General features: G+C 52.8%; 1 protein-coding gene across 5 annotated transcripts in view; it reads right to left on the bottom strand.

The window, feature by feature from the left end:
• Positions 1-19,135, bottom strand: part of ROR2 (receptor tyrosine kinase like orphan receptor 2) — a 197,569-nt gene extending 178,434 nt beyond the window's left edge. The window contains exon 1 of one of the 5 annotated variants that reach the window (XR_008291318.1): positions 8,548-10,313. Coding sequence is in view for 2 of the 5 variants with exons in the window: in XM_053205349.1 (XP_053061324.1) it covers positions 8,548-8,677 (130 nt within the window). In the remaining 3 variants the exon portion in view is untranslated. Of the gene's footprint in view, positions 1-8,547; positions 10,314-16,238; positions 16,599-17,749; positions 18,727-18,787 lie in introns of those variants that run through there. The other 4 variants (XM_027041174.2, XM_027041176.2, XM_053205350.1 and 1 more) reach the window with 4 other exon arrangements.

Here is a 19,135-nt window from a genome sequence, read left to right as displayed (position 1 = left end):
CCCCCAAAAGTAACAGAAGTAAATAAAGCCAGAGGGAAAAACTTATTAGCTAGAAGAAAAAAGGACCAAAACCCAAACAAAGCGATTTGTTACATTTAAAATATAACAGACATTTAGGGGTCTAGGCGGCTCAATCTGTTGATTTTTTTAAATTTATTTACTTTGAGATGCAGAGAGAGTAAGCATGGGAAGGGCAGAGAGAGAAGGAGAGAGAGAAAATCCCAAGCAGGCTCCACATTGTCGGCACAGAGCGTGACATGGGGCTCGATCTCACAACCTCAAGATCATGACCTGAGCGGAAATTAAGAGTCAGACACGTGACCAACTGAGCCACCCAGGAGCCCCAAATTAAAATTTTTTCTTTAAAAAAAAAATTTATTTTCTTAATGTTTATCCATTTCCTGAGAGACAGAAGGTAAGGAGGGGAGCGGCAGAGAGAGGAGGAGACACAGAATCCGAAGCAGGCTCCAGGCACGGAGCCATCAGCACAGAGCCCGACGCAGGGCTCGAACCCACAAACTGTGAGATCATGACCTCAGCTGAAGTTGGATGCTTAACCGAGTGAGCCACTCAGGCGCCCCTAGAATTTCTTCTTAAACAACTCTTGAATCACAAAAGAAAAAGAAACTGAGGATTATAGACTACCTGGGAAATAACAGTAAGGAAAACACTTGTGCAACATGTAACACAATCTAAAACATGTAGCTACCGCTGTGCTCAGGAAGAGACCCTTAAGAACTTGCTAACTAAGGATAAAACTGATCTGAGATTCATCTAGAAAATTACACAAGACTAGCCAAGAACATTCTGGGGGAAATGGGTAAGAGAACAGATTACTCCTAGTAAATGCTAAAATTTATAAAGCTATGGTAACTTAAAAAAAAAAATGCTATGGTAACTAAAAGTGGGCCAGCCACTGAATAATCCAAAAATAACGCCAAGCTAACAAGGAATTTTTAATACCATAAAAAAAAAAGAGAGAGAGAAAAAGAAAAAAGAAAAAGTCTGCTGTTCCAGTAATTGAAAGCAATACATTATTCAATAAAAGGATTTCAGGGCAATTCATGTCTGAAAATAAGGTTTTATCTGAATTCCATGTGAATGAAAGATTCAACCATAAAGATGAATCATAAAAACTCCTCCAAAAAAGGGTAATTTTAAAAATAACCTTAGAATGGCAAAATTCAAGCTACATGCAAGCAAGCTTCATTTGTTCCTATAAAACTTTCTGCATGGAAATAAATGTCGTCAGGCAAAGGCAAAGGACAGCCTGAGAAAAAAAAATAGTTTCACATGATCAGGAATGGGGCTAAATATTCTTCGAAGGCGGGGAGGAAACTGAGGACAATGAACAGAAAATTAGTAGAAAAAGTCAACAGTCATCTCCCAGAAAAAGGAAACACAAATGATATGGAGACACTTAGCGTCGCGGATAATTTAAAAATTACCAATACACAACGTTAACATGCTGTGTCTATTTTTCAGACTTACCTAAGATTAAAATGCCTGACAATTCCCAGTGTTAGGCAGGGCTTGGGAAAACCTGAAGGGCTCACCCTCCCTCCCCCACCACCCCCACCTCCCCACCCCCCTCCCCCCACCCCTGCTGGAAGTATAAACAGCTGCCTTCTGGAAGGGCGATTCTGTAAGAGCTATAAAAAATTTAAATATAAATACGCCGGAGGAAAAAAAAATTCACTTCTGGGAACCAACTCTATAGAGACACAAGTGCAAAAAAAAAAATAATAATAATAAATGTATCTGCAGATGTTCCCCGCAGCCCTAGTTTATGTAACAGCTACCCCTTCTGATGAGAAGGATCCATCCATGAGACCAGTGAAATAAACATGTACCTGTGTCTCCAAATGACAGACATCGGCAAAGGTCTAGAGAAAGAATGGTACCTGGCACGCACGAATAGGGAAAGATTTATACGGACTATTGTTATTGGAAACAGCAGTTCATTACGTGTGACATAAGCTCACTGTGCATAGAAACACATCGAGAAGACCACAATACGGGGGAAGCTTGAAAACATTAAGCTCAGTGAAAGAAGCCAGATACAAAGGCCACATATTGTAGGATTCTATTTAGATGAAATTTCCAGAAGAGGCAAATCCAGAGAGACAGAAAATAGATTAGCGTTGCCGGAGGCTGGAGAGGGGGATGGGCGGGAAGCGCTGATGCAAAGGGGTCTCCTTTGGGGGCGATGGGAATGTTCTGGAACCAGACGGAGGCGGTGAGTGTACCAAATGGCCCTGAATTGTGCACTTTAAAAAGGCTGATTTGGGGGCGGCTGGGTGACTCAGCCGACTTGGGCTCAGGTCATGATCTCCCAGTTTGTGGGTTCGAGCCCCGAGAGGCCGTCTGGGCTGACAGCTCAGAGCACGGAGCTGCTTCGGATTGTGCGTCTCCCTCTGTCTCTGCCCCTCCCCTGCTCGCACTCTGTCTCCCTGTGTGTCTCAAAAGTAAACGTTAAAAAATAAAAATAAAAACAAAAACAAAATAAAATAAAATGGCTGAATTTAGGTCAGGTGAATTTTACCACAATTTTGGAAAGTAAAATGAAGGAGATGGGCAGGCAAGCACGTGTGCCCAGAAAATATTTGGAATGAAGCACAGAGACTGTTGGCCACATTTATCTGAGGATCCAGGACTGGGGGGGGGGGGGGAAGGGGAGGGGAGGGGGGACGGGAGGGGGAAGGGGGTGGGGGGGGAGGGGGAGGAAGAGGGACGTCTCATTTTCCCCAAGCCATCAGCATTTGTTACTAGGGTTTTTGTTTTGTTTTTCTTGACTTTTACCTGGTCAGGTAACACATGCGCTACCCTGATACAAAATCTAAACCTTCCAGAAAGAGCTACATGATGCTCCGGGTGCCGAGAGAGGCCCCTCGGAAGCATCCGCCTGCACAAAAGACATAAAAATCCTACAGTACTGTTTCGGGAGGGTTTTCACATCGTGATTCTTCGAATAAATACTTGCAGCTGTAAATAGGTGGCTGGGCCCAAGCCAGAGCTTCCTCAACATCATGAGGACCCCCCTCTCCCCCCTCACACACACACACAAACACGTGGCAGGCCCCATTCCAAAGCGGGGGGGGGGGGGGGGGGGGGGGACACGACAATTATAAAGAGCATTTTAAACCTCAACCCGGAGCAGATCAACTTGTACCCACACTTGATTTTCATTCGTCTTGTTTTGTTTTGTTTCGTTTTGTTTTGTGTCAGCTTGACTTCTCGACCCCGTGGTCTAAAATGAGTCAGTCAAGTAGAAGAAGCTGGGCTATCTTGTTTCTTTTTTTTAATTACTATTATTTTACAGAGAGAGAGAGAGAGAGAGAGAGAGAGAGAGAGAGAGAAGGGCTCCAAGTTTAGAGTAGCCACACAGAACAGCGGCAAAAGGTAAGTGAATTTTATTTGAACTCTGGAAACTCTCCACTCGGGACAGGGAATGGGGCCGGGCTCTGCCTTGTGAAACCACCGGCTGGCGTTCCTTTTTCCCAAATAAAATGACAAGGACACACTGCATTTCGCAAGCAGTGAAAGGAACGGAGTGTAGGTCAAAGCCATCATCCGAATCTTAGCGATGAAAGAATTACCCGCTTGGGGCGCCTGGGGGCTCAGTGGGTTAAGTGTCGGCTCTTGATTTCAGCTCAGGTCACGATCTCACGTTCGAGGGTTTGAGCCCCACATCGGGCTCTGCGGTGACAAGTGCGGAACTTGCTTGGGATCCTCTCTCTCTCTTAAAATAAATAAACATTTAAAAAAAGAAAAAGAATTCCGTGCTTACATTCCTGATGCAATCCGGCTACACTGGGATTATGCGTCTCCTTGTGGCATCCGCTCCTTCACAGCCGCCTGGCGCCCGGCTGGAAGGCCCAGCGGCCACTGGGGTGCATGCGGACACCCCTGCATGTAACCCTCCTCTCTGCATGGCCCCATGCGCTCCCCACCCTCCAGCCCCCCAAAGAGCCGACCCTGGTGAGCTGGTAGCCGTGCGCACTCGCGTTCTGCCCAGGGTCCCCCCCAAAATCTAGACGGGGCCGCCCCTCCTTGACAGACCGCGAGCCAGCTTTGTAATCAGGGCCTCTTTCCCGCCGGGACTCCCTGCTGCCTTGTGCTTGGGAACAGGACAGAGGGAGGAACAGAGAAGTGTCCCTCTGAGAGCTCCTTCCCTCACCGGCCCTCCTGGGACCCCGAGAGCAGGCACCCCGGAGCCAGGCCAGGGCCCCTGGCCCCTTTCCTCTCCTTCTGGCGCCTTCTGTGGCTCCCCCGCGGGGGCCAGACTTCAAGGAGTCCGATGCCTCCGGCTTCAAAGGCTTCCAGGCCCAGATAAATCACAGGCGCTGATAGCCGAGCAGTCCCAGCGCCCAGGATGTTTGCTTCCAGCGTGTTTGTTTCTGCTGTTACCGGGGCTCCCCCAGGGACACTAAGGGCCGGGCGCCTGGCACTTCGAGGGCTCACCGCGGAGGGGAGCGTGCGCAGATGCCTCGCTCTGCTCTGGGAGCCCCCCCCTCGAGAGCCAGGCAAGCAGCCGGAGGAAGGGGGGGGGGAGGGGACAAGCACAGAGGGTGGCCACAGCACTGTCTGGGGGGGGAGGGGACAGCACGTGACATGGAGCTCTTCCGGAGGGCGGGCGTGTCCTCTGTGCGAAGTGGCTGGCCCCCGTCTGGCCACGGACACCCAGAGGCTCCCTGACGGCAGGCCCTGTCGTGTGGGTGCCCCAACTCCTGACCCCAATACCGACCAGTCCCGGGGTCCCACGGCTCACGGATAGAAGGGGTGTCTGTTAGCAATGTATGAGTCAGCTTGGGCTGCAGTAACAAATAGCCCCAGCTGGAGAGCTTATTCGATAGACATTTACTGCCTCAAGTCCCAGGGGCTGGCAGGGCTGGGTTTCTCTTCCTATTTTCCCTGTGTCTTCTCTTCCTATTACCTTCCCTCCGGGTGTCTGTCTCTGAGCCCTAGTTTCCCCTTTTTATAAGGACACCAGTCATACTGTATTAGGACCCACCGTAATGACCTCGTTTTCACATGATCACACCTGCAAAAACCCTCTCTCCAAATAACATCACCTTCTCGAGTCTGGGGGTTAGGATTCTAATGCACCTCTTCGTGGGGGAAACGTAATTCATCCGGTAACAGCACAGTATTCTCTTTGTGAAAAAGCTTTGAGAGGAACAAGCCTCCAGCCTACAGCTAGAAGAATTTTAAACTAGGTTTTGAAAGACGGCTCCAATTGTATTTCCATCTCAGCATCCTTTCCGACTTCCCATTTTCTGCTTTGGTTTCAAAATATCAAGAAAACTCCGGTTCCTGTGGCCATTTTACACAAGGTTCCAGTATTTCAGCGGCTCTGGGGATTCTGGGATTAAAGGGAGCAGGCCGCCCCGGAGGTCCCAGAACAAGCCCACCTGGACGCAGCCCCCACTGGAGGGTTTGGGGGACAGCTTTTTTTTTTTTAAATGTTTATTTATTTTGAGATTGGAAGAGAGAGAGAAAGCAAGCTGAGGGACACAGAGAGAGAGAGAGAGATGGAGGGAGAGAATCCCAAGCAGGACCCGTGCAGTCAGCACAGAGCTGGACATGGGGCTCGAACCCACAAACTGTGAGATCATGACCTGAGCCGAAATCAAGAGTCAGACGCTCAACTGACTGAGCCACCCAGGAGCCCCTTGGGGGACAGCTTTAAAAATGATAAATGTGGGGGCGCTTGGGTGTCTCAGTGGGTTGAGCATCCGACTCTTGATTTCAGCTCAGGTCACGATCTCGAGGTTCACGGGATCGAGCCCGGCGTCGGGTCCAGAGCCTGAAAGCTGCTTCGGATTCTGTCTCTTTCTCTCTCTCCAGCTTGTGCTCTCTCTCTCTCTCTCAAAATAAATAAACTTAAAAAATGATTTAGAAAATGATGAACGTTTAGAATGGGATGTGGACTGGACATCTGTGAAGCCAAGAGATGCCCCGTGTGGAGAGTCTAAAAACCCAGGGAACGAGCGGACGTGGGGTTCGTACATCTCTGTCTGCCCTTCCCCTGCTCGTTCCCTCCCTCTTTCTCCCTCTTTCTCTCTCAAAATAAATAAATAAACTTAAAAAAAAAGACACGTCGGTATTCCCAACGTTTCGCCGTTAGAAATGGGGCAGCAGTGAACAGCCTGCCTCCCAGGCACGCGTGTATTTTTGGGGGGCAAGCCACAGAACCTGTGTGTTTTGAATGTTAACGGTCCGTGTGAACCGCCCTCAAAGTGGCCACTGACACAGCACGGTGCCACGCTGCCCATGTCACTGCTGGCACAGACCTCGTGACCCACCCCAGGCTTCAGCCAGGACGACGCCGAGGCCACCGTCCTCTAAGGTGCACTGTGTTCCATCCTAAGGAGACCAAACCCAAACGCCTTCCCTAAGTGTCGGTCCTTGGGCTAGTTCCTGTTCCACACACAGCCTGCTGCCTGCTCCCTTTTCATCACGCATTTATGTTCTCATCAGTCTCATGAGTTACGTGGTCTGGATACAAACCCCCTCATCTGCCCTGTACGTTTTTTGTTTTTGTTTTTTTTCATTTTTTTTAACGCTTATTTATTTTTGAGACCGAGAGAGACAGAGCATGAACGGGGGACGGGCAGAGAGAGAGGGAGACACAGAATCCGAAACAGGCTCCAGGCTCCGAGCCGTCAGCACAGAGCCCGAACTCGGGGCTCAAACTCACGGACCGCGAGATCGTGACCTGAGCTGAAGTCGGAAGCTTAACCGACCGAGCCACCCAGGCGCCCCTTCAGTTTATTTATTGTTTTGAGAGAGAGAGAGAGACAGAGTGAGTGGGGGAGGGGCAGAGAGCGAGGGAAAGAGAGAATCCCAAGCAGGCTCTGTGCTCGAACAGGAGCCATGCCAAGCAGGCTCGGTGGGGCTCGAACTCACGAACCTCGAGACCGTGACCTGAGCCGAAACCAAGAGTCAGACTCGTAACCGACTGAGCCCCCCCAGGCGCCCCTGCCCTGTTTGTTGTAAACGTGTTCTCTCCATCCCGCAGTCTGGATTTTAGAGCGGGCGTCAAATCCTCTGCAGCAGGAAACACAAGACTTGAGTCTTTTTCTGCACTGTTGCTGAAAAGAATGGGGAGGGGCCAGCGCAGCCCTGAAAGCTATAACGCCCCCCTCCTCCCTGTCTTTCTACACCTTGATAACCTCTGCCTGATGAGGCAGGTCCTCGGAGACGGGCGAAGAAATGCCCACCACACGGATTCCCCCCAGAGGTGCCAAGGAGCACCGATCCAAGAGACACCCGGAACGAAGGATCAGACCAACTCGATGGGGCCTTCCTGGGGCCCTCCGCACACCTCTGCCCCAGGACCCAAATCTGCGGGGCCCCTCTCCACAGAGTGCCCACAGCCTGGGAACCACAGAACAGCACCTAGACCTGCTGGAATTCAGAGCCACAGCCCCCCCGGGAACCCCGGGAACCCCAGGTCGGGCCGAAGGCCACTCTGGATGGTGAACAGCAAAGTTAACCGGCACCCGGACCCGGCTATGAACACAGCAAGCGTCAAAGGCCATTTTCCAGGGAGCTGGGAAAACAGGGCAGGGCCCGGGTCTCAGATAACGCTTGCCTGTGATAACAGTATTGAGACTATGTGGGAAACAGTTCTTACCATTCATGCCGAAGTATTTACAGGTAAAAAAATGAAGGCTGTCCGGGACCCATTAAGAGGGCCAGGGGAAATGAAACAAAATTAACAGAACGTGTGACTGTTGAGGCTGCATGAAAAATATATAGGCGTTCGCTGTAGAAGTCTAATTGCACGGATGTTTGAAGTTTTCTAGAATTAAAAAGGCGAAGGAAGGGGCACCTGGGTGGCTCAGTCGGTGAAGCGTCCGACTTCGGCTCAGGCCATGATCTTGCGGTCCGTGGGTTCGAGCCCCGTGTTGGGCTCTGTGTTGATAGCGTGGAGCCTGGAGCCTGCTTGGGATTCTGGGTCTCCCCCTCTCTCTGCCCCTCCCCTGCTCGGACTCTGTCTCTGTCTCAAAAATAAATAAACTTAAAAAAAAAAAACAACTGAGGGAAAACACGTTAGAAGTTCTGGCAATCCAGAAACAAGGCTAAGACTTGGCGATTTTCAATCTAGTCGAAGAAATGGGGTCAAAAACATGTGAGTCCCACTCCCTCCCCAGCCCTGTGTGAGGTCTGACACCATTTCCAATAAAACACAACCGATCGTGTCTTTCTTCTAAGAGACACTGGCTGCCGTCTCACGTGTGTATCACTGGACCCGTTCAGTTCTCTATTTGGAAACGGTTTCAAAATTTCCAGAAATGTTGCGAGATTCACACACAAAGCTCCCCCCCACCCCACGCTGGCGGCCAGATCCATTTCACCCAAGTGTCCATTATCCTCTGCACACACGGTGTTTTTATTCCGACTGTGGACACCACGTCCTTTATCCCGGAACACACAGCATACGCTTCCCGAAAGCCCGCACGTGGTTTTCTTCCATAACCTCCGTACAATGAACAAACTCAGGAAAGTGAACTTTGACAACACTTTTGAAGAACTTACCCCACATTCCAACAACAGCCACATCGGCGTGTTTTTGCTGTAGCACGGACCCGTATGGACTCATACTCTGCATACGCTGTCCCTTCCTGGAGTCTCCTTCAAGCTGGACCCGTCCCGCAGCCGTTTTCATCCTTCACGACACTGACCTTTTCTACGCAAAGCCAAGTCTTTCATAAAGTGCCCCTCCAGCTGGGCTTGCTGGTTTGCATCACCATCAAACTCAGCTTTTTCAACCCCGAGCTCAGATGCAACCCCAGGGATGCCCTTCGCAGAAGGGTGATGTCTCTCTGCCCGCCCTGGTGGCGTGAGCCTTGATCACCCAGTCAGGGTGACATCCCATGTCTCCGGTCTTGTCACTAACTGTCCCCTTGCAAGTGAGGGCTCTGGGGGGAAATAACTTTTCCCCACGAACATTTCCTGCTCCCCACGAAGCATGGCTTCTTTTATAAAACGTTTTCTTAAATGTTCATTTATTTTATGGGAGGAGGAGGGGCAGAGAGAGAGGGAGACACAGAACCCGAAGCGGGCTCCAGGCTCCGAGCTGTCAGCACAGAGCCCGACGCGGGGCTCGAACCCACGAACTGCGAGATCGTGACCTGAGCCTGAGTCGGACGCTTAACGGCCTGAGCCACCCAGGCGCCCCACGCATGGCCTCTTTTAATTAGAGTCAGCACTCATTGAGGACTCTTGGCCAAACCCATCTCTACAATTACTGTGGCCAAGAGTGATTCTTCCTACTCACCGCACATGTATGAGTTGGCATTTTGCTGTAAGGAAGTGCCCTCCCTTCCCCCATCCCTTCCATTTATTTATGTAACACAGTGGGTTAAATAGTGTCCCCAAAATTCATATCCTCCTGGAACTTCAAATGTGACCCTATCGAGAAGCAGTCTGCAGAAGTAACGAGTGCCGGATCCCGAGACAAAATCATCCTGGATTTAAAGCAGGCCTAAACCCAACGACAGGTGTCCTCACAGGAAGAGGAAGGGACACACACAGTCACAAAGGAAAGGCGGCCACGTAAAAGTGGAAAAAAGAGCAAGCTGATGGGGCCACGAGACAAGGGGCCCCGGGAGCCACCGGGAGCTAGAAGAGACAAAACAGGATCCTCCTTCAGAGACTCCCGAGGGAGGCCAGGCTGCTGACCTTGACCTCTTCATTTTCTATGGACATCTCCATCTTGTAAGTCACCTTGTTTGTGCTCCTCTGTCAGGAGGCCCCGGGGCCCTAACACTCGTATTCAGTTGCTTATTTACTTACCATCGGCGTTGAATCACAGATTGCTATTTTGTTCCATGGAACATCCACCTTCGTTTGAGGCTTACCTTTGTTCCAGATTTGACCACCTGTACTCCTTCGAGTTGGCACCTGCATGTTTCCTATGTTCCCATTATGTCCGATTGCTTACTTTGTATCGCGAGAACTCGCTCCGCGCTCCCGGCTTATCTTGTATTTCTCCCCATCCTGGCCCCACTGGAATCAGTCATTTCTTCAAAGTATTCCTAGTTCCTTCAATGTGCAACAGAATCTAGCAACCAAGACCCGCACAAGAAGAGTGCTCATTGCTAATGAGGTGCCAGGACATAACTATTACCTATAGAAAAATACATGTTTTACTAGTTAGGATTTCATAACCTTAACACTCACTATTTTGTGTGTGTGCCGTGGGGGAGGGCTGTTGTGTCTGTGAATACACGAAATCGTGACTTATACCAGTTTCTCCAATTCCAATCCAACCCCTCTGGGTTCTTCCTTGTCTCCCTCCCTTCCTCCCTCCCTCCCTTCCTTATTTGCCTGCCCCTCCTTCCACAGTAGGAACCTTGCCTACAATCCTATCAACACATTTCGGACAAGGATGTCTGATTTCATACACAGTTCACACAAAACAGTTTTAGATTAGATCTCACTGTGAAAAATGAACCTAAGAATGCAAGATTTGTTTCCATTTGTTTTGTCTGTTTTTAATCTACACGGAGGATACATAGAGTACTGGGACCACAGTCACCTGATCTAGGTCTCCCAGCTTCTTATTAGTGTAGTTACGTTGTTCATTTGCAATATACTTGGGTTTATTTACTTGGTTACATTCAGTTTTAGTTTCCTGCCATCTTTAGTGATTTAGTTTTATTTCTTGAACATTAGGACATTAACATGTTCCAAAGTCAAAACTACACAAAAATATATGGGAATAAACTAGGTAGAGAAAGAAACTACCGTGGGGGCTCCTGGGCGGCTCAGTCAGTTGAGCATCAGACTCTTGGTTTTGGTTCAGGTCATGATGAAAATACATGAAAATCCTAATATCATACTGAATAGTGAAAAACAGAAAACTTTTGCTCTAAGATCAGGAACGAAACAAGAGTGTCTGATTTCACCACTTCTATTAAACACAGTATTGGAAGTTCTAGATCAAGCAATTAAGCAAAAACAAAAAAAAAAAGAAATAAAAGGCACCAAAATTGGAAAGAAGTAAACTTATCTCTGTTCACAAATGGCATGACTTTGCTTACAGATCCAGAAAAAATCTACTTGAGCAATTAAATGAATTCAGCAAACTCACAGGACACAAAATTAACAGGCAAAAATTGGTTGCATTTCTACACAGTAACTAAGAACAATCTTTAAAGGAAATTAAGAAAATATTTCCATGCGCCACAGCATCAAAACGAATAAAATACTTGGAAACATACCTAACCAAGTGGATAAAAGAGTTGTACACTGAGGGGCACCTGGCTGGCTCAGTCAGTGGAGCGTGGGATTCTTCATCTTGGGGTTGCGAGTTCGAGCCCCACGTTGGGTACAGAAACTACTTAAAAATAAACTCTTTAAAAAAAAAAAGACTCTTTCACTGAAAACTACAAAACATTACTGAGAGAAATTAAAGAAGATCTAAATAAATGGGAAGACATCCCTTGTTTGTGGATTCAAAGACTTGTCAAGATGTCCAGGGTGCCCCAGGGTGCCCAGGGTGGCTCAGTTGGTTGGCCATCTGACTCTTGGTTTTGGCTCAGGTCATGATCTCAGGGTCGTTGGATTGAACCCCATGTCGAGCTCCTCGGTGGCGGTGCAGAGCCCACTTGGGATTCTCTCTCCCTCTTTCTCTGTCCCTCCCCCACTCATGCAAGCCCTCTCCCTTTCTCTCTCTCTCTTTCTCTGTCTCAACAACTAAAAATTATGGAATTTTAAAAAAATTATTCAGCCTTAAAAAGCCAGGAGGTACTGAAACATGATGCTACAATGTGAATGAACTTTGAAAGCCCTACACAAAGTGAAAGAAACCCACTACAAAAAGACAAAGACCGTATAATCCCATTTATTTGAGGTCCCTACAGTAGTGACCTTCAGAGAGACAGAAAGTGTTAATGGTGGGCGCCGGGGGCTGGAAGAAGGGGGAGTCAGGAGTCGGTGTTTAATGGGGACCGTTTCAGTTTGGAGAGAGGAAAAGTTCTGGAGATGGACGGTGGGGATGGGGACACAACAGCGTGAATGTGCTTCCTGCCACCAAACTACACCATTATGAGTGGTTAAAAGGCTCTACTTTCTGCTTATTTTATATTAATTAAAAAAAAAAAAAGATCTTGGCCACCTGGGTGGCTCAGTGTCCAACTTCGCCTTAGGTCATGATCTTGTGGTTCAGGAGTTCCAGTCCCGCGTCAGGCTCTGTGCTGACAGCTTGGAGCCCGGGTCCTTTTTGGTTGTTTGTTTGTTTGTTTGTTTGTTTGTAAAACCAAGCAGATGTACAACTAGCCAGAGCCTGTACCCCGCACGCTCGTTACAAAGAGCACCCCCCTTGTCACCGGCTCCTCCTGTAGACTTATCGCGCTCAATTTTTCACTGTTGCACACTGCTCTGGAGTCGTATCCAATGTTACACCCAGACTATGATATGGTGACCGGGGGTCATTTCACTACGTAGAAGAAAACCCCCCATTTCCAACGGTCATTCCCAAGTGTTCTGCAGGAGTCTGCTGTCCGAGAAAACACAGCACAGCATCCCGTGGGAGGGCTACGGGGTCGATTCCGCACCACGTGTGACCCGGGGGCTGTGCCCGAAAGCTTTCTCCAGCCTGCAGCCCCCTCTCCCTCCGCACGCCCCTCAGACCACCCATCCGTGGGCTGCTCACGTTCCAGATGGAGCTCGAGCGTCCACACCGAACTCCTCCTCGCCGTACCCCAAATCCCACTCATTCTCCTGTCCGATGCCCGTTGTCTGCCCGGAGCCAAAATGCTGAGTGCAACCCTCCTCCAGACCCCTAAGGGACGACTAGACTTTTCTTCTGCCTCAGTTTCCCCCCCCCGGAAGCTCCTTACCCAGAGAAAAGGACCAGAGAAAGACCCTTTCCTTGAAGTCTCCCAAAGACTCCAACGCCAAGCACCTCGAGTTTTTTTCCTTAAGTTTATTTATTTTTGAAAGAGAAAGCGAGCATGCTGGAACAGGGGAGAGGCACAGAGAGAGACACAGAATCCGAAGCAGGCTCCAGGCTCCGAGCTGTCAGCACAGAGCCCGACGCGGGGCTCGAACCCACGAACCGGGAGATCCTGACCCTAGCCGAAGTCGGACACTTCACCGACTGAGCCACCCAGGCGCCCCTAACCCCTCGAGTTTTCATGCACCTCCTTTCTTGGGTGCAAACACGACCCTCTCAACCCCCCCAGCGGCTGCCAAATTACCCCTAAGACCCGGCTGCAGCATCCCACCCCTTGCCCCACTCACCCCCCCCGCCAACGTCCTGAACACGTCTGTGAGCGAGATCCTCACCCTTGACCCCGTGTGATTTCCCCTGCTGCGTGGACGGCACTCTGGCTGCTCCCTCCTGCTGCGGGGCACAGGGCCGGCCCCCCAGGGCTGCCGTGGGATCTGGGGTAAGAGAGACCTCCGCCAGGGCTGCCCTCCTTTGGGGGTGACCACACGTCTTCTGCTCCCTTCGGGGGGTCCCTTTGCCAAATCTCGCCGATTCTGTCAGTCTGGACTCTGAGTTTCCCCCCCCTCCCTCGTCCTGCCCCCTACAAGTGGCCCTCCCTGTGGGAGACCGCTTCTGCACCTCCCGGTGTGCCAGGCATGGTGCAGGGGGTGGGGACTACCGGGTACGCCGGAAGGCGTCCTCGGCCCTTCCCCCGTGCGCAGGGGAATCTGCACCGTGCACGCTCGCTCCTCCAGGCGACACGCGTTTCTCTTCTCCTCTTCGAGATCTCCCACTGCAAGATCGATCCCACACTCGGCCTGATTGAACAGTCGTCGCCGCCCCCGTCCTCTGTGCTCTTCGTGGCACGGAAACCGCGGCGCCACCCCTCCCCAACACACACACACACACGCGCGCGCGCGCGCGCGCGGGTGCACGGTGCACACACGCGCTCACGTAATTCTGTCTAGCCGGTGCCCTGGGAGGCTCCCTGCCTTGGTCCTCACCCACCCGCTGGGCGCCCTCGGGGCAGGAGGGCACAGAGCAGGGCCCATCCAGTCCCGGTCTGCCCTACCGACCCCCCACGGCCAACAAGCAAAATGTAAGCAAACACGGGGGAAGCCCCTCCTTGCTCTGGGCTCTCCCACATGCTCCTGGAGCACGTGACAAACACACAGCCCCTGGACAAAGAGGAGGGACGGACAGCCCCTCGGGCGGTGGCCGACACAGCTTCCCGCGGTGATGAAAATGTCCTGTGGGCGCCGGCCCGGGAAATGCAGCCAGTGCGGTGAGGAACGGAGTCTTTCGCTTCACTGTGACCGCAACAGCTCCACGGACCCCGTGGACGGACCCCGTGGCTCCTGTCCCGCACAGCTCCCGTCTGCGGTGAGGGTTTCCGATAGTTAACCGCGCGGTGCCCCACCCAGCCGTCCAGGAGGGCGCGGGGCCATGGAAACCAGGAGGCTGGGAGCTCTGGGGACCTGGGGAAAACCCTCCCCCACTCCCCCAGGACTTGAAGAAGCCGCCACATTCTCCCCAGATAACATCTCAAAAGTGACAGAATACCTCCTGGGGCTTACTCCGACAATTAAAGACACACACACCAGCTCCCACTGGAACCTGAAACTTTCTGGAGGACAAGCCACTTAGCCTAATTAGGCTAAATTTTTCTGTAATTATTTCCTTCCCTTTGGCTTTTGATTTTTTTTTTGGGGGGGGGGGGGTTCTTTCCCAGTTAGAACTCAAAAAAAAAAAAAAGAGAGAGAGAGAGAGATTCCCAAAATGGGGCAAACCACACACCAACACAATTCCCTAATTTTGGAAGCTTTCAGAAAATTCCCAGCATTGTTCGACAATTCCTTGGCCACCCCGTTCATAGGATTTTGAAACAGATCCCACCTCAGATACGATTTATGACCATCTTTCCAACCTGGCGAGCTCCCCCACAAAAGCAAATACACACAGACTCGAAAGAGGCTGGTACCGAACCCCCGCTGGTTGTGGCCCTAATTAAGCGGCAAGAGGGCCTGTGGCTGCAGGATTTTCACTTGCAAACTCGGGAAGCCCTCCCTACACATCAAACTCCCTGCAGCAAACAGCACAGAACCAAAGCACCCAAAGGGTCGCCGCAAAGCGATGTTTTCGACAACCGTCCTTTTGACCCCAATCGTCCTCTCGTGAAATTGCTACTGGCCATGCAAAATCCAGACTCACCCAGCAACGTTCCTCCGTAAAGCAAAGCCCCCCTTTGCTTTGAAAGCTTTCGTGCATGACATTCACGGAGGTCACCTGGCAGTCACCACAGGGTCCCCCAAGAAGGAAGTATCTTAATGACAGCCTTCTTTACCAGAATGGAGGCACAGCCCTGAAGAAGCCCCCCCTGCCCCCTGTAGGGCACAGCAGGGGAAACTGGAAGCTTCCCTTCCCAGCCCTTTGCCACATGGTGACCGCATGGCAGGGGGGTGGGGGCGGGGCAGACACCTTGGGATCTGCTTTCAGGTTCCCAGGGAATGGACCAAATAAACACCAAAAGGCCTCTGACATCAACGAAAGCTTCAGAAGATGGTTATAAACCCTGGGTGGGGAGAACACTCACAGCCCGCTCTTTCCCTGGACTCCAACTTGGAATTACAGAACTAGCACTCTCCCAGGGAAACGAGATACAGAGTATACAAATTTCCTGTGCTTCATCAGACTGGCCAGGCTTCTGCAGATTAGGGAAACCAAGCCCTTCACACCCAGCTGCCATTTCAATGATAATAACTTTCCACCTCCTGCCCTCCCCAGGAATGCATTTGAAAGACCAGCCACCTCTACAGCTGATAACTGGCCTCAGAAATCCCCCCCGCAGAGGATTCATCTTCCCTACCTGTCAGAAGGCCTGTGGCCCCACCACATTTCTATCCCACTGATGGCTCCGGAAAAGATTCCAAAGGAAAAAGTCGTGTCAAACCCAGGCTCTGCCAGGCTTAAACGTCTGAGGTTAAACCAAGACTAACCCTTCAATAGGAAGCGAGTAATTCACTGCAAATCACTCCATCAGAGGAGAGGAACATACAAACACCAAGGAAGGCTGTGCTTTGACCGACAACGGGAAAAAGGGTTAACAATAAAGACCGAAAGGTTTTTCACAATGCCTCCTCAATCTGCAAATCACTGTCCCCCAAAACTATCCCAGTAAGCATGTTTTTAAACCCGGGCGGGGGGGGGGGGTTGTTTGTTTTTTGGTTTTTGTTTTTGAACCCAAAACACTAGGCGCAAAATTCTGGTCCGTTTTCTAACTGTGACTTACTTTACTAATTGAAAGTTCAGCCTCGTGGACTGGAGCCCCCGTGGGCACCCAACGCCATTTCTGGGAACACTTCAGGACAACAGCTTACAGCGGGACGCCCCTCAGGATCGGTGGTGTCGCGGGTCTCAGGGTAGCCCGGGTAGCCTTCAGGATTTAGCAGACACCAGGGTTAAACTCACATTCAATATCGAAACATTTCAAATGTGTGCGTCTTTGCTCAGTACTCAGCCATAATAAGAAAAACATGTTGCCTTACTATATACAGGAAAACTTTTCTTTTTCCAAAGTCTTCTTACTCAAGATGTGTTGTTCACTTGCTTACTTCCAAACGGACTGCTATCATTTATTACGACCATCTCTCCAGGGATCCCATCTCTCCAGGGATCCGAGGCCAGAAATCAACGCTGCACTATCAAAATGGGGGAAAGGAGAGCCCCCAAACTGTCCCTCCCAGTCGATCCTACCTAGGCGGGGTACACAGTCCATCAGGTGTTTGTCTCCTTAGGAAACAGAGCCTTCTAGAAAAACGCAGACGAAGAACTTATAAATCCTCCCACAATAACCTTTCCAAGTTTTTCCATAGTAACATGATTTGTGTATAAAATACACCCAAATTACAAGGATTCCTCTTCATAGCAGAAAAGACTCCAAACACCCAAATCTCCTGTAATCACTAAAGTGCATTCATATTTGGAGTACGAATGGTCATATTTGAATCCCAGGAGAAGGAGGGGGAGGAACAGCTTTCCTACTCCCTCCCTGTACAGAGATTACTAGTTCCCTGGAAGAAGAAAGTTACCTCCACACAGGGTTCAAAAGTTAAGCAGAATGACACAGGACTGCTTTCTTCCTCAGAGACGGTCTGAAAGTCGACTGGAAAGGACAGCAATGTTTAAACTACTGCGCTAAAAAAACGCGAGCAACTTTCCTGTTGTCGTTCCAAGAGCCGATCTAAGCAACAGACGGGTCACCCTCCCTCGAAGCTCCCAGCTCCCATGCCACCCCACCTCACCCTCCGCACAGGCCGCAGCCGCAGATCGGCCCAGCGGAGTCGTGCAGGACAAGTGACCCCCGCGCGCCCACCGCGCCAGCGCTGCGCCACCGCGCGTCCAGGCTCGGCTTTAAGCCCCTCCCGCCCCCCTCCCAACAGCGCAGCAAACGGGTCGCCCGACTCTTAAAGGGGAGGGGGACTCCTGCGGGGAGGAGGGCTGCAGAAATCCACAGGGATGTTGTGCGAATCGCCCAGACCGACTTCGAATATACTTCACTCACCACCGCACCGTGCACCCGGGGCGGTTTATGCTTTGAGGGACAGCGACGGAATGCAAACCCCCTGCCCAAATCCAGTAACCAGAAATGTCTGACGTAATCAGCATCTGCTTAAACCCAGACGACCCCCAGAAAGGCTGCCCAGCATTGCCGGTTCTGCAGACAGGTCCCCGGAGCGGGCAGCTGGCAGCAAGACGCGGGAAGAGCTGAGCCCCCTTGCGCGACAGTCCCTTAGCTCTCACCTGCCCGCAGGAATACGCGGAGTGGTGCACGGTGCAAGAGGCGGGCGACTTTGAATCCCTCTTAAGAGTAAGGGAGCGGCTCACACATTTCTGGGGCTGGAAGCGAACCTCCTCGGCCTCCAAGCCTCCCGCCAGGAGGCACCGCCGCCCTCCCCCACCCCGGCAGGGTGCCCGGAATTCGGCCGCCGCGCGCAGGCCGGAGGTGCCGGGGGGTCCGGACGGCGTGGGCGAGCGCCGCCTCCTTGGGCTCCCCGGGGGGGTGCCCCCCGGCTCCCTCCGCACCGCGGCAGTTCCTACGCGCCCCGGGGCCCGCGCAGACAAGCCCGCGCAGCGCCCCCCACCCCCACCCCTCCAGGGGCAACGTGTGCCCCTCCAGGAAAACGCCACCAGGAACCCGGGCCCGGCCCTCCAGCCGCGTGCCTGGTCCCGGGTCTCGGGGCGCCGCCCCAGCAGCCGAAAGGCCGCCCGGCGACCCCGACCCCAAGCAGGAAACGCCACTCGGCTACCTCCCGGGAGCCGAGGAGGGGGGTTTCGGGGCCAACAAAAGGGAAGCCAAAGTCCTCTTCGACCGGGCGGCGGGGTCGGGAGCCCCCTCCCCCGGGCCCCGCCCGATCGCGGCGCCGGCCCCGCTTGGGGCGCTCGGGCTCAGAGGGGGAGCGGGGGCCGGGGAGCCCTGCAGGGGAAACCCGGGAGGGCCAGGTCCGAGACGAGATCCTGAGAACCAGAGACAGGTCTGCGGACCCAGGCCCGGGCCGCACTTACACTCACGACCCTCGCAGACCCCCGGCCGGGGGCTTCCCCGCCGGCACCGCCTGCCCGCGCGCCCGGCCTCTGGAAACACTTAGCCGTCCCCTGAGCGCGCCTCCCTGGAAGCAGCCCCCGGCGGCGGGGCGCGGGGCCGAGGCGGGCCGGGCGCGGAGGGACCCTAGGCGGCCCCCCTGGCTCGGGAGGGCGGCCCGGGGCGGCACAGGCTCGGAGGCACAGAGCCGGGAGCACCGAGGGGACGCGCCGGGGCGGGCGCGGGGCGGCGGGTCCTACCTGAGGTCCGGGGCACGCAGAGCAGGAGCGCGGCGGCCACCCAGACGGCTGGGGCGCACAGTGGCGGCAGCGCGGAGCCCCGGGCCATGCCGCGGGCCGAGGGGGCCGGGGCGCGGGGGGCCGGCGGGGCGCGGGGGGACCGGGCGCCACCACCCCTGTGGGCCGCGCGTCCGCTGCCCTTCCTCCCGGGCGCGGCGCGAGTCGGTCCCTTTCGAGGAACTCCTCGTCTTTCTCACGTCCCGGCCCGAGTGCGCCTCTCGGCTCCCGGCGCGGCGCGGGCTGGCTGCGAGGCTCCGGGGCGCGGGCTGGGCGTCCCGCCGGCCGCCGGGACGAGCGCGGGGGGCGGAC

The sequence above is a fragment of the Acinonyx jubatus genome, chromosome D4 (genome assembly GCF_027475565.1).
Source record: "Acinonyx jubatus isolate Ajub_Pintada_27869175 chromosome D4, VMU_Ajub_asm_v1.0, whole genome shotgun sequence".
NCBI lineage: Eukaryota > Metazoa > Chordata > Mammalia > Carnivora > Felidae > Acinonyx > Acinonyx jubatus.
The sequence above is the reverse complement of the archived record's forward strand: the minus strand, read 5'-3'. Positions and strand labels throughout refer to the sequence as shown.